The sequence below is a fragment of the Tachypleus tridentatus genome, chromosome 4, assembly GCF_004210375.1.
Source record: "Tachypleus tridentatus isolate NWPU-2018 chromosome 4, ASM421037v1, whole genome shotgun sequence".
Lineage (NCBI taxonomy): Eukaryota > Metazoa > Arthropoda > Merostomata > Xiphosura > Limulidae > Tachypleus > Tachypleus tridentatus.
This window is the reverse complement of record NC_134828.1, coordinates 104,788,851-104,803,129: the sequence shown is the minus strand read 5'-3', so window position 1 is coordinate 104,803,129 and position 14,279 is coordinate 104,788,851. Positions and strand designations below refer to the sequence as shown.

Here is a 14,279-nt window from a genome sequence, read left to right as displayed (position 1 = left end):
TTATATTCAGATTTGTTCTGTAAACGAATGCATATCATTTCTTTCAGTTATCAGATGTTTTACTGAATTTGAAAAAAACTTTAAAAAGAAACAAAAATAAAAAAAACTATTTAATTTTGGTGTCAAAAGTTTCAGCTGTTACATTGGAAATATTTGGACTATGTTTTTACATCATACCCATTTAACAATTAGATTAGTGTTCAAATATTTACATCAAAGAAGAGAAGCTTTTCCAAGAAGACCAACTGTCATCTTACCGATAGGTAAATGGAACACTGAATCAAATGTTTAGTAGCCTTTGTACATTTATTTTTAAGAATACATGAAAGCTGGTTTGTATGGTAGAAAAATTATTTGAAGTCGTATGACGACTGTGTGATACTGTGAAATATTTCAGTAACTTATGAGCTGATAAACTGGGTTTAGTTTAAATATCTTATATTAAAAATTAGTTGATAACACTAAAGTCTACCAGTCTGATGTGACCCAAATCATTATAGTTGGTTTTATCTGGCTTATGTTTCCAAATTTATCTAGACTTCCTTAATGATCATTTTTTTAAAAAAAATTGATATTTCTATTTATCCACTTCAGGTCAAAAGCACAATATGTACTTTTTACAAGAAAATTTTGTTTTAAATCAAGTGTACAAAATTAAACATTAATTTTTTATGACAGCAAGTAAATTGTGTGTTGTTCAGTGAGTATTGATGTTGGGTAAGTTAATATATCATCAAGTCTACACTTAGATATTTTTAGGTATTTGTATTTTAAAAATATGTCGAACATATACTTATTAACAAAAGCACATATTTAAGGCAAGAAACAAAGGTATTTGCGTGCCAGGGGTGAGACACAAGTTAGCTACAAAGAAAGCTGTTTGTAACTGAAGATGTGTAGTTTTACAAATGAATAAACATTTTTTTTATCAAAACAAAAGTTGATGTTAAAATATTTGATTAATTGTCAATATTTTGTTACTAATGAAAAATTAATTTTACAAACTTATAAATTAAGTTTGATGTTTTTACAAGTGCTCATGCAGTAAAGAAGAAAGTTACCTGAAATATGTGGTGTACATAAAAAATATGACAATAAAAAAAGTATAAAATTAAATCTAAAAAACAAAATTTTAGGTATATTGATGAATAAAATATTGTGACGCCTTATTTAACCCTCTATCCACATGCATTGTTTTCTGTGCCTGTCACGAGGTTTTAGTGAGTTACATTCAAGTTTTAATTAAATTACGTTTTTCATGATATATCAATAAATATAAGAATGGAGCTAATAATCCATATTTTAATAGTATATGAGTTTTAAGTTCTTAATTTTATAAGGCCAGGAAAAGAATCTTGAATTTTCCCTAGTATGAGAACTATAACCTTTTCACTCTAAATATCCTCTCTTCTGTAATACTTACCACCCCTCCAACAAGTTTACATTTTTTGTAAATTACTCAATATGATGTAGTCATTGCTCAGACTAAGCATAATTTTTATAGCTTTCAATCTTATTTGGATACAGAGCCTTTAAATAGAAAATCAGACCACTCTTGCTACGCTCCTTTGTCAAATTCTCTCTTTAAAATGTTTTCAATAGTTTTCTCTGAAAGTCAATACTTTATTATTTAAAACCAATAGAAAGCCAAAGTTTTACTCTATCAGATGATGTTTTATATTACATTGTTTTCTAAACAGAAAATTGTCAATTTGACTTTCAGTTCAAGCATTATTCCAACAGGAAATCCATTTAGATGAATTTTTCAAGTCTTTTGTCACATAGCTAGAAAACCAGAAAAACTGTAATAATTATTGGATGTTATCTTTTCACATGTGATAATTCTGCATTATTTAGTGCATTATTGATATAAATAAAAATTTAGTACAGAACCACCATTAGTATAAAAAAGAAAGGTTCAGTGTCATCAATGGTTAACATTAAAAGATCATGACCCAGGTCAGTACTTTATTTCTTGTTTATAGTGTGTAATATTTATTTATTATTATAAAAGTAACAACAGTGTAATAACAGGAAACTTTTTATGCTGTTAAGGTTAGACTATGAACAGTCAACATTGACTCCATATATTCATAACAAATTTTTAGTGAATATATACCTTTAAAAATGCAGATTTTTTTTGTACAGAAAAGGTATATAATGTTTACTGGGATCACTTGGTTGGTGTAATCCACTGAATTAGCAATGAGAGAATTAGTGAAACAAAAGTTATTTTGTGATCGTAATTAATTTTTATAAATTACTAATTATTATTATCAAATTTGTATTCTCTTGGAATTTGTCATTATATTTCTGCACAAAATTTACTTGGTAACTGTTAAAAATTTGAATTATAATAATATATGTCACTACAGTAAAGCTCCCCGCTAGTACAGCGGTATGTTTCCGGATTTACAATGCTAAAATCAGGGGTTCGATTCCCCTCGGTGGGCTGAGCAGATAGCCCTTTGTGGCTTTGCTATACGAAAAACACACACTACAGTAAAAATGTGAATGGTCTCTGTTGGTAATGATACACTGTCAGTCTTCATGGTAAATGCTGATTAGTTTTTCTTAAAAGTAAATATAAATAAATGTTTTATGAGCATGTTTTTTTAAATCAGTTATAGTTACACCATATGTATAAATGTTTATAATTTTTCTAGTATTTTATGAAAAGCAAATTTTTCTTCTTTGGTCATCTCCTGTAGTAAATAGTCCATGATTGTATATTTTTGTTATGTTCTAAATCTGTTTCTTGATAAAAATTGAATCATATGAAAAAATTTGTTATCAAAGAAATATTCCTACACAGTCAGATGCCTAACTCTGCAATTCAGAAATTGAGTTGACAAAAGCAAAAACTTTGAGGGTGAAGAGAAAATAGTCAAAGGTATAACCTCATGAAAAAATATTTATAAAATTGATTACGTTTTTTAAGTCTTTTACTTAAGTTAAAAACATTGTAATGTATTTTATTGTCATCTGTTGGGTTGAAGAGATTTTTGTTTTTTACATAAACAGACATTGGTGTTTAAATGTAATATTATATGATTCCTGATTTAATTTGTAATGGTATTTTATTTCTCTTAATATTCAAAGAGATTTACCATAAATTTGATAATAAATACTTAGAAAAATAAGTATTAAAAAAAATAACATGAAGTTCTGACTCAACTGGAGTTTGAATATGTGCTTTTCACATGGTAGTTGAGTACTGTAACAACTGTGACAACCAGTTTTTGTAATCGAATGTTAATAAATAATTGAAAGCCCTGAGTTAAACTATCATGTTATTCTGGATTTTACAAATTGTGTAAGATCTTGTTCTGAACATTATGAACTACTAATAATAATAAATAAAAACTCTAAAGAATCTTCACTTGATGAGGCTTTAAATCCAAGACTTTTGCTTGTGACTAACAGTTTGGACCTTATGAACAAAATGAGCATTTTAATAAAAAGTGTGTGTGTATGTGTGTATAATATATATATAAACTATAAATGCAATAGCATTTATCATCTAGCAAGCACTGATTGTAGTATGTAATAATATACAAATAAATTCAGGCAAATAATTAAATTTGGTAGTAAATGATTTTCCCAATTTAACTTGGGCAGCTGTTTCTTTACATGGAGGTCCCCCAAGTTATGTTTAGCAAATCACAGGAGGAGTTTAATGAAACAAGTTTTTTTTTTAATATACATACCATATGCTTACTATTGAATAATAACATACTGTAAGTGAATTGTTGAATTTATGATTCTGGTGTGAAAATTTGTCATTTGATTGTGTTTCATAAAGTATTACTACACTTGTTCATATTTTATAGGCTACAAAAACTGGAATTTTAATATATATATAGATTCATAATATAGAAGCTACCTGTATTGTAACATTTTCGTTTGTTCACATTTCAAGGATTGCTGATAATAAAGTCAGAACCAGATTTCTTTATTGGTTCATAGTACAGAAGTTACCTGTACTGTAATATAATATATGTTGGTTCATATTTCATTGACTGCTAGTAATGGAATTAAAGCCAGATGTTTAAATGATACGTCTGTCAGGCTTAATCAGTATAATGTGACTTTTCATATAATAATTACATTAGTCCATGAGTTTATTGAGTAATATTTAATGAGGTGAAACCTCAAATATTTATTTTGAATTAAATTAAAACCTAATACTTAGTGACAGTGGTCCATGTTTTAGGGATTACTTGCATTGGAAGGGGAACTTACACCTATCTTGGTGCAGATGGTGAAGAGTGCAAATACTAATGGGCTTCTTGACAATGATTGTGACTCCAGCAAATACCAGATCATGTAAGTTTTAGTTTTATCTCCCATTGATTTTTCAAAATGGTTATTGGTACATAATTATTAAAGTGTATATTTGTTTATGTTTACTGATTTCTACTCAGTATAAATATTTGAATGATAATAAACTTTATTTTTATGTAACATGTTAACTGACATTATGTTAACTGGTAAGTTAACCCTAATTCATGAAAATACACACTATAAATTAATTTGTTTACCTGTTATGTGCACTGACTACACTAAAGTAGATAAAAGAAGTGAGGAAAATTTTGTATATTTTAACAACAAACTAGAGAAACTTTGATTATTCCTGATGTTTCAGCTTGTTTTTTTTTTCAATGATTTTTGAGTTTCACAGGTTACAAAACTAATTTTAAATGAGAGTAAGGGAAAAAATATAAGACCACTTATCTGCTTTTCAGTTAATGTAACTTTGAATCATTTTGTAACCTGTGATATTTAAAGATTCTTGTAAAATGTATAAGCTAAAACATTACGTAAGATAACAAAATTAGTTGAAGTAGTTTTTTTCTCTTTTTAATATGGTTTCGATTTTTCAGTTAACAGTGAAAACTTTTCAAAACTAAAACTTTGTTTGTTTGTTTTTCTGCCAAAAAATAGTTAAGAAACTTTCTGTGCATTAGGTTTTTATATAAAGAGGAAAAGCATAAGAAAAAAGAAATGAGTTAGAGTAAAAATCACTTTAGAACATCATGATTTCCTTCCTCTGGACTGTTTGCAACTGTATATTGTGTTCATATATTGAATTGTTGTTGAATTTTTATTTTATTTTTCTTATTTACACCCACAGGAAAGTTGTTTTTCTATAAACCAGATCTTTATTTTATGCAGTTCTGGCTGGATGCAGTGATTATTGAAATATAAAAACACTACTATTTTTCTATTTTTTTTTAAAATTAAATTTTAAGTTCATTTCTTATCAAAGGTTTTTGTAAATAATAACAGTAATAAAATATTGTAAGAAACATGATAATTATTTTAGTATTGTATGGACTGAATAGAACAATTACTGAAAGTTTAAACCTCAGATGTTGATACGTCATCTATATTTCACTTAATGACAGTACATTTTTTATCATTGAATAATGTTTGACCATGAAAAAGCATAATACATTTCAATCAAGCCTATATATTTGTGAGTTTGTGTTACTTGTGTTTTTAAAACACGAGTCCCTTGAAAAAGGCATATTAGGAATTTTGTTGATGTAAGAGAAAGTTTTATGTTAATTGAATCAGCCCATTCACTACTAAAGTTGTAATAAATGAACGTTTTAAAAAGATTTGCTAGAAATCATTATTAATCTCAGTATACTGATAACACATTTAATTGAAATGTTTCTATCATTCTTATCTAGTAATAGATCATGTTTCAGTTTTAGGCCAACACACACCATAAGAAATGGAATCTCATTGATACAGTTAAGTGTTTGAACAAAATTTTTATAATGTAACCCTGCAACCCAGAAAGATTTCATATTGAGTGACAACAGCAAACAACAGATAAATGTTATTGAAATGCTACCATTACTTATACTATTGGAAAACTGTATTGCTCAAGTAAAGAATAATATGTTTTAATTATTATTAGCCATATTATTGTGTGATATCATACATATTACCTAACTGTTACATCGAAGTTAAACATTTGTTTTCATTCTGATGATGAGTACACTTCATGACCACTTTCAGTGTTACATGCATATTTATAATTAAATCAAGTATCTATTTATCCTACAAAAATACTTCATATTAAAATAAATTGCAGAAAATGTTTTTGAAAATAACATTATCTGTGATTGAACTATAAATTATAACATCATAAGGACTAATTCTAATTTATTTCTAACCACCCCCTGCTGTTACAGCAGTAAGTCTTCAGATTTACAATGCTAAAATCAGGGGTTTGATTCCTTTTGGTGGATCAACAGATAGCCCAGTAGTGTGGCTTTGCTATAAGAAAACACACAGTTTCTAACTATTAACTGGGAGCTTAGATTAACATTTGCTGTTTAGTTTTTAAGAATACAAATTTCTGTTTATGAGACCAGTAACAAATGAGCTATATGAACATTTAAAAGGCTTTAAGTGTCAATAATTATTAGTAAATCAGTTAAACTGAAATTATAGATATCTTTTGTTGACTAGCATGCCAACTCAGATTTCATTATCTTAATACATCTTGTCAGTTCCTGTACATAGTAATTAGATTGTTTTAATACATCTTGTCAGTTCCTGTACATAGTAATTAGATTGTTTTAATACATCTTGTCAGTTCCTGTACATAGTAATTAGATTGTTTTAATACATCTTGTCAGTTCCTGTACATAGTAATTAGATTGTTTTAATACATCTTGTCAGTTCCTGTACATAGTAATTTGATTGTTTTAATGCATCTTGTCAGTTCCTGTACATAGTAATTTGATTGTTTTAATCCATCTTGTCAGTTCCTGTACATAGTAATTTGATTGTTTTAATGCATCTTGTCAGTTCCTGTACATAGTAATTTGATTGTTTTAATGCATCTTGTCAGTTCCTGTACATAGTAATTTGATTGTTTTAATACATCTTGTCAGTTCCTGTACATAGTAATTTGATTGTTTTAATACATCTTGTCAGTTCATGTACATAGTAATTAGATTGTTTTAATACATCTTGTCAGTTCATGTACATAGTAATTAGATTGTTTTAATACATCTTGTCAGTTCATGTACATAGTAATTAGATTGTTTTAATACATCTTGTCAGTTCATGTACATAGTAATTTGATTGTTTTAATACATCTTGTCAGTTCATGTACATAGTAATTTGATTGTTTTAATACATCTTGTCAGTTCATGTACATAGTAATTTGATTGTTTTAATACATCTTGTCAGTTCATGTACATAGTAATTTGATTGTTTTAATACATCTTGTCAGTTCATGTACATAGTAATTTGATTGTTTTAATACATCTTGTCAGTTCCTGTACATAGTAATTAGATTGTTTTAATACATCTTGTCAGTTCCTGTACATAGTAATTAGATTGTTTTAATACATCTTGTCAGTTCCTGTACATAGTAATTAGATTGTTTTAATACATCTTGTCAGTTCCTGTACATAGTAATTAGATTGTTTTAATACATCTTGTCAGTTCCTGTACATAGTAATTAGATTGTTTTAATACATCTTGTCAGTTCCTGTACATAGTAATTAGATTGTTTTAATACATCTTGTCAGTTCCTGTACATAGTAATTAGATTGTTTTAATACATCTTGTCAGTTCCTGTACATAGTAATTAGATTGTTTTAATACATCTTGTCAGTTCCTGTACATAGTAATTTGATTGTTTTAATACATCTTGTCAGTTCCTGTACATAGTAATTTGATTGTTTTAATACATCTTGTCAGTTCCTGTACATAGTAATTTGATTGTTTTAATACATCTTGTCAGTTCCTGTACATAGTAATTTGATTGTTTTAATACATCTTGTCAGTTCCTGTACATAGTAATTTGATTGTTTTAATACATCTTGTCAGTTCATGTACATAGTAATTTGATTGTTTTAATACATCTTGTCAGTTCATGTACATAGTAATTAGATTGTTTTAATACATCTTGTCAGTTCATGTACATAGTAATTAGATTGTTTTAATACATCTTGTCAGTTCATGTACATAGTAATTAGATTGTTTTAATACATCTTGTCAGTTCATGTACATAGTAATTTGATTGTTTTAATACATCTTGTCAGTTCATGTACATAGTAATTTGATTGTTTTAATACATCTTGTCAGTTCCTGTACATAGTAATTTGATTGTTTTAATACATCTTGTCAGTTCCTGTACATAGTAATTAGATTGTTTTAATACATCTTGTCAGTTCCTGTACATAGTAATTAGATTGTTTTAATACATCTTGTCAGTTCCTGTACATAGTAATTAGATTGTTTTAATACATCTTGTCAGTTCCTGTACATAGTAATTAGATTGTTTTAATACATCTTGTCAGTTCCTGTACATAGTAATTAGATTGTTTTAATACATCTTGTCAGTTCCTGTACATAGTAATTAGATTGTTTTAATACATCTTGTCAGTTCCTGTACATAGTAATTTGATTGTTTTAATACATCTTGTCAGTTCCTGTACATAGTAATTTGATTGTTTTAATACATCTTGTCAGTTCCTGTACATAGTAATTTGATTGTTTTAATACATCTTGTCAGTTCCTGTACATAGTAATTTGATTGTTTTAATACATCTTGTCAGTTCCTGTACATAGTAATTTGATTGTTTTAATACATCTTGTCAGTTCATGTACATAGTAATTTGATCGTTTTAATACATCTTGTCAGTTCATGTACATAGTAATTTGATCGTTTTAATACATCTTGTCAGTTCATGTACATAGTAATTTGATCGTTTTAATACATCTTGTCAGTTCATGTACATAGTAATTTGATCGTTTTAATACATCTTGTCAGTTCATGTACATAGTAATTTGATCGTTTTAATACATCTTGTCAGTTCATGTACATAGTAATTTGATCGTTTTAATACATCTTGTCAGTTCATGTACATAGTAATTTGATCGTTTTAATACATCTTGTCAGTTCATGTACATAGTAATTTGATCGTTTTAATACATCTTGTCAGTTCATGTACATAGTAATTTGATCGCTTTAATACATCTTGTCAGTTCATGTACATAGTAATTTGATCGCTTTAATACATCTTGTCAGTTCATGTACATAGTAATTTGATCGCTTTAATACATCTTGTCAGTTCATGTACATAGTAATTTGATCGCTTTAATACATCTTGTCAGTTCATGTACATAGTAATTTGATCGCTTTAATACATCTTGTCAGTTCATGTACATAGTAATTTGATCGCTTTAATACATCTTGTCAGTTCATGTACATAGTAATTTGATCGCTTTAATACATCTTGTCAGTTCATGTACATAGTAATTTGATCGCTTTAATACATCTTGTCAGTTCATGTACATAGTAATTTGATCGCTTTAATACATCTTGTCAGTTCATGTACATAGTAATTTGATCGTTTTAATACATCTTGTCAGTTCATGTACATAGTAATTTGATCGTTTTAATACATCTTGTCAGTTCATGTACATAGTAATTTGATCGTTTTAATACATCTTGTCAGTTCATGTACATAGTAATTTGATCGTTTTAATACATCTTGTCAGTTCATGTACATAGTAATTTGATCGTTTTAATACATCTTGTCAGTTCATGTACATAGTAATTTGATCGTTTTAATACATCTTGTCAGTTCATGTACATAGTAATTTGATCGTTTTAATACATCTTGTCAGTTCATGTACATAGTAATTTGATCGTTTTAATACATCTTGTCAGTTCATGTACATAGTAATTTGATCGTTTTAATACATCTTGTCAGTTCATGTACATAGTAATTTGATCGTTTTAATACATCTTGTCAGTTCATGTACATAGTAATTTGATCGTTTTAATACATCTTGTCAGTTCATGTACATAGTAATTTGATCGTTTTAATACATCTTGTCAGTTCATGTACATAGTAATTTGATCGTTTTAATACATCTTGTCAGTTCCTGTACATAGTAATTTGATCGTTTTAATACATCTTGTCAGTTCCTGTACATAGTAATTTGATCGTTTTAATACATCTTGTCAGTTCCTGTACATAGTAATTTGATCGTTTTAATACATCTTGTCAGTTCCTGTACATAGTAATTAGATTGTTTTAATACATCTTGTCAGTTCCTGTACATAGTAATTAGATTGTTTTAATACATCTTGTCAGTTCCTGTACATAGTAATTAGATTGTTTTAATACATCTTGTCAGTTCCTGTACATAGTAATTAGATTGTTTTAATACATCTTGTCAGTTCCTGTACATAGTAATTAGATTGTTTTAATACATCTTGTCAGTTCCTGTACATAGTAATTTGATTGTTTTAATACATCTTGTCAGTTCCTGTACATAGTAATTTGATTGTTTTAATACATCTTGTCAGTTCCTGTACATAGTAATTTGATTGTTTTAATACATCTTGTCAGTTCCTGTACATAGTAATTTGATTGTTTTAATACATCTTGTCAGTTCATGTACATAGTAATTTGATTGTTTTAATACATCTTGTCAGTTCATGTACATAGTAATTTGATTGTTTTAATACATCTTGTCAGTTCCTGTACATAGTAATTTGATTGTTGTAATACATCTTGTCAGTTCCTGTACATAGTAATTTGATTGTTGTAATACATCTTGTCAGTTCCTGTACATAGTAATTAGATTGTTTTAATACATCTTGTCAGTTCCTGTACATAGTAATTAGATTGTTTTAATACATCTTGTCAGTTCCTGTACATAGTAATTAGATTGTTTTAATACATCTTGTCAGTTCCTGTACATAGTAATTAGATTGTTTTAATACATCTTGTCAGTTCCTGTACGTAGTAATTAGATTGTTTTAATACATCTTGTCAGTTCCTGTACGTAGTAATTAGATTGTTTTAATACATCTTGTCAGTTCCTGTACGTAGTAATTAGATTGTTTTAATACATCTTGTCAGTTCCTGTACGTAGTAATTAGATTGTTTTAATACATCTTGTCAGTTCCTGTACATAGTAATTTGATTGTTTTAATACATCTTGTCAGTTCCTGTACATAGTAATTTGATTGTTTTAATACATCTTGTCAGTTCCTGTACATAGTAATTTGATTGTTTTAATACATCTTGTCAGTTCCTGTACATAGTAATTAGATTGTTTTAATACATCTTGTCAGTTCCTGTACATAGTAATTAGATTGTTTTAATACATCTTGTCAGTTCCTGTACATAGTAATTAGATTGTTTTAATACATCTTGTCAGTTCATGTACATAGTAATTTGATTGTTTTAATACATCTTGTCAGTTCATGTACATAGTAATTAGATTGTTTTAATACATCTTGTCAGTTCCTGTACATAGTAATTTGATTGTTTTAATACATCTTGTCAGTTCCTGTACATAGTAATTTGATTGTTTTAATACATCTTGTCAGTTCCTGTACATAGTAATTAGATTGTTTTAATACATCTTGTCAGTTCCTGTACATAGTAATTTGATTGTTTTAATACATCTTGTCAGTTCCTGTACATAGTAATTAGATTGTTTTAATACATCTTGTCAGTTCCTGTACATAGTAATTTGATTGTTTTAATACATCTTGTCAGTTCCTGTACATAGTAATTTGATTGTTTTAATACATCTTGTCAGTTCCTGTACATAGTAATTTGATTGTTTTAATACATCTTGTCAGTTCCTGTACATAGTAATTTGATTGTTGTAATACATCTTGTCAGTTCCTGTACATAGTAATTTGATTGTTGTAATACATCTTGTCAGTTCCTGTACATAGTAATTTGATTGTTGTAATACATCTTGTCAGTTCCTGTACATAGTAATTTGATTGTTGTAATACATCTTGTCAGTTCCTGTACATAGTAATTTGATTGTTGTAATACATCTTGTCAGTTCCTGTACATAGTAATTTGATTGTTGTAATACATCTTGTCAGTTCCTGTACATAGTAATTTGTTTGTTGTAATACATCTTGTCAGTTCCTGTACATAGTAATTTGTTTGTTGTAATACATCTTGTCAGTTCCTGTACATAGTAATTAGATTGTTTTAATACATCTTGTCAGTTCCTGTACATAGTAATTAGATTGTTTTAATTTTCTTCAGTTCTTTCTTATTGCTAATTCACAATAAAAATACTGAACTGCTTATCTTTCACTACCTGGAGGCTGCAGCAATAAACTGTCTTTTATGAGTAGATATTTGGTTGTTTACTTTTGTTGTTATTTTGTTGAATATTTTAATAAATATTCTGAAAAGGTTGCACAGTTCTTGCAGTTATTTGAATATAAAAATTTTGTATTACATATACATGGTGTACTGAATGCCATGAAATGTAAGTCATGGAGTAAGACTATTTTTGTAGCATATTTGATGTACTTGAAGTGTGAGTATATCTCATACTTTTAGTCCATTGTGTAATGCTTGCATTGATATTTAACATAAATATAAAAAAAGGCACTTTGAGCAATGCTTTAAATAAATTTAGGCATAAAGATATGTAGGACTACTTTTCCATATTCTGTGTGTATGTACTTATAATGCTAAATTCTGGTATGTAATTCCATTTAGTGGACTTATTGCAAGTAGTCCAACATGTGGGTTTACGGTTATGAAAAGAAAAGAAAAAAAACTGGCATGGGATCAAGGTTGGTCAGTAAGACCTGTCCGTCATTAATAAAACTACTATTAGAAAAATAGTGCAGTTATGGTTGTAACAGTGACAAGCCTGTATGTGTAATTTTATATACATTTATGGAGATAAATATTATTCTATGTGTTTGTAATGATGAGGTTTATTTATGTTAGCTGCAGTTGTACTAATTATTTAACTCTGGAAGCTATTTTTTCATAAAGTGTTTATTTTCACAAAGTGTTGTTCAACTCAGAATACATGTATTATAATCATAATAACACACAATTCAAAGTATTTGTGGTACTTTTTACTCATTATGATTATGTTTTTATGAACTGATTGAGAGTTCTCTTAATAATTCCACTTTACATTAGCATAGATGGTTGCATCTTATCACTTGAGGCTATTGGTGCAGTAGGATAATTAAAACAAATACTTTGTCCAAAATATATTGTGTAAACTTCAGGTTATTTTGCTTCAAGGATTACCATTATTTGTTATATTTTTTAATTACGTGAGTTCAGTTATTTTGTTTTGAGTTGCTTTATACTTTGGATATACTGTTTCCAAGCTAATATAAATCTACAATTCCAACTTCTGATATTGAAATTTAGATATGTTTATAAATATTTAGTTATGATTTGATTCAGTTAAAAATAGTCAATTTCTTGTTATATTGTATTTGTTCTTGTATATTGTTGTTAACTTATTGCTAAAAGGGTGAAACAAAGGTTACATGAAGCATTGCAAGTGGATGATGAATTTACTGAAGAAGACTATGAACGGGTATGTCATTTAACCTTTGGCCACAACTGACCTCTGTTTTTTGTATGAAAGGTTTTCTTGTTTTTATGACTTAATTTTGTTAAGTTGTGTAATACCTTACATGTGGTATTTCTTTAAATAAAAATTAAAAAGTGCATTATATATTTTTGTTTTTAAACTGTTAAATGATTTAGCTTGGATGCATTGCAAATTTAATTGGTGATTAGTGTAATGTATGCTTAATATAACAAGTTGATAGTGAGTTTTGGATATTATTTTCACAATATTGAATGTTTTAGTGAATGTTTGGAAAAATTACCATCGGTATTTTAACAGCATGAATAGCATACATATTGTCAGTTTAATTCCTGAGCTTTATTCTCATGTATTAGTGTATATCATGAATTGGATAGCAAATTATAGAAATGAATACACTAAAACTGTCTCCAGTTTCACTCTCTCATAAAAGTTTAATAATTTTAATGTTATGATTTTATTTCAGTACACAAATAAATAGAATATATTTTAAGGAATAACTACTAGTTTTAGACGACAAATTAACCATGTAATAAATTTATTATATAACATTTAAAGAAATGTAAGGGCTGAGCTAATAGTATCAAGGAAGATATGTTTTCTAAAGTAATGTGAAACCTAAATATTTAAATGAATTAAATATCCATGATCTCGAGGTTTCAGAGCAACTTGTGTGCATGTACACACTTACACATGGATAGATTTATATTGTTAATTCTATGATGGAAGGAAATAATAACATTTAGTTGTTTGTTTTTCATCTTTGTGTACATGTGTATTTTGAAGACTTTACTATTTACAAACAGCTTTAATTGAAAAATGAACATGCGTTGTAGTATTGTCTATTTTTGTGATAAAGTGGGTAATGATAA

At 27.7% G+C, this 14,279-nt stretch overlaps 1 protein-coding gene across 8 annotated transcripts in view; it reads left to right on the top strand.

Moving 5' to 3' along the window:
• The window catches only part of LOC143249823 (inositol hexakisphosphate and diphosphoinositol-pentakisphosphate kinase-like), a 51,932-nt gene that overhangs the window by 16,788 nt on the left and 20,865 nt on the right, over positions 1–14,279 (top strand). For 5 of the 8 annotated variants that reach the window (XM_076500373.1, XM_076500371.1, XM_076500374.1 and 2 more), the window contains 3 exons: positions 4,217–4,329; positions 5,703–5,765; positions 13,326–13,392. In XM_076500373.1, coding sequence (XP_076356488.1) covers positions 4,217–4,329; positions 5,703–5,765; positions 13,326–13,392 — 243 coding nt within the window. The remainder of the gene's footprint in view (positions 1–4,216; positions 4,330–5,702; positions 5,766–13,325; positions 13,393–14,279) is intronic. The other 3 variants (XM_076500368.1, XM_076500369.1, XM_076500372.1) reach the window with 3 other exon arrangements.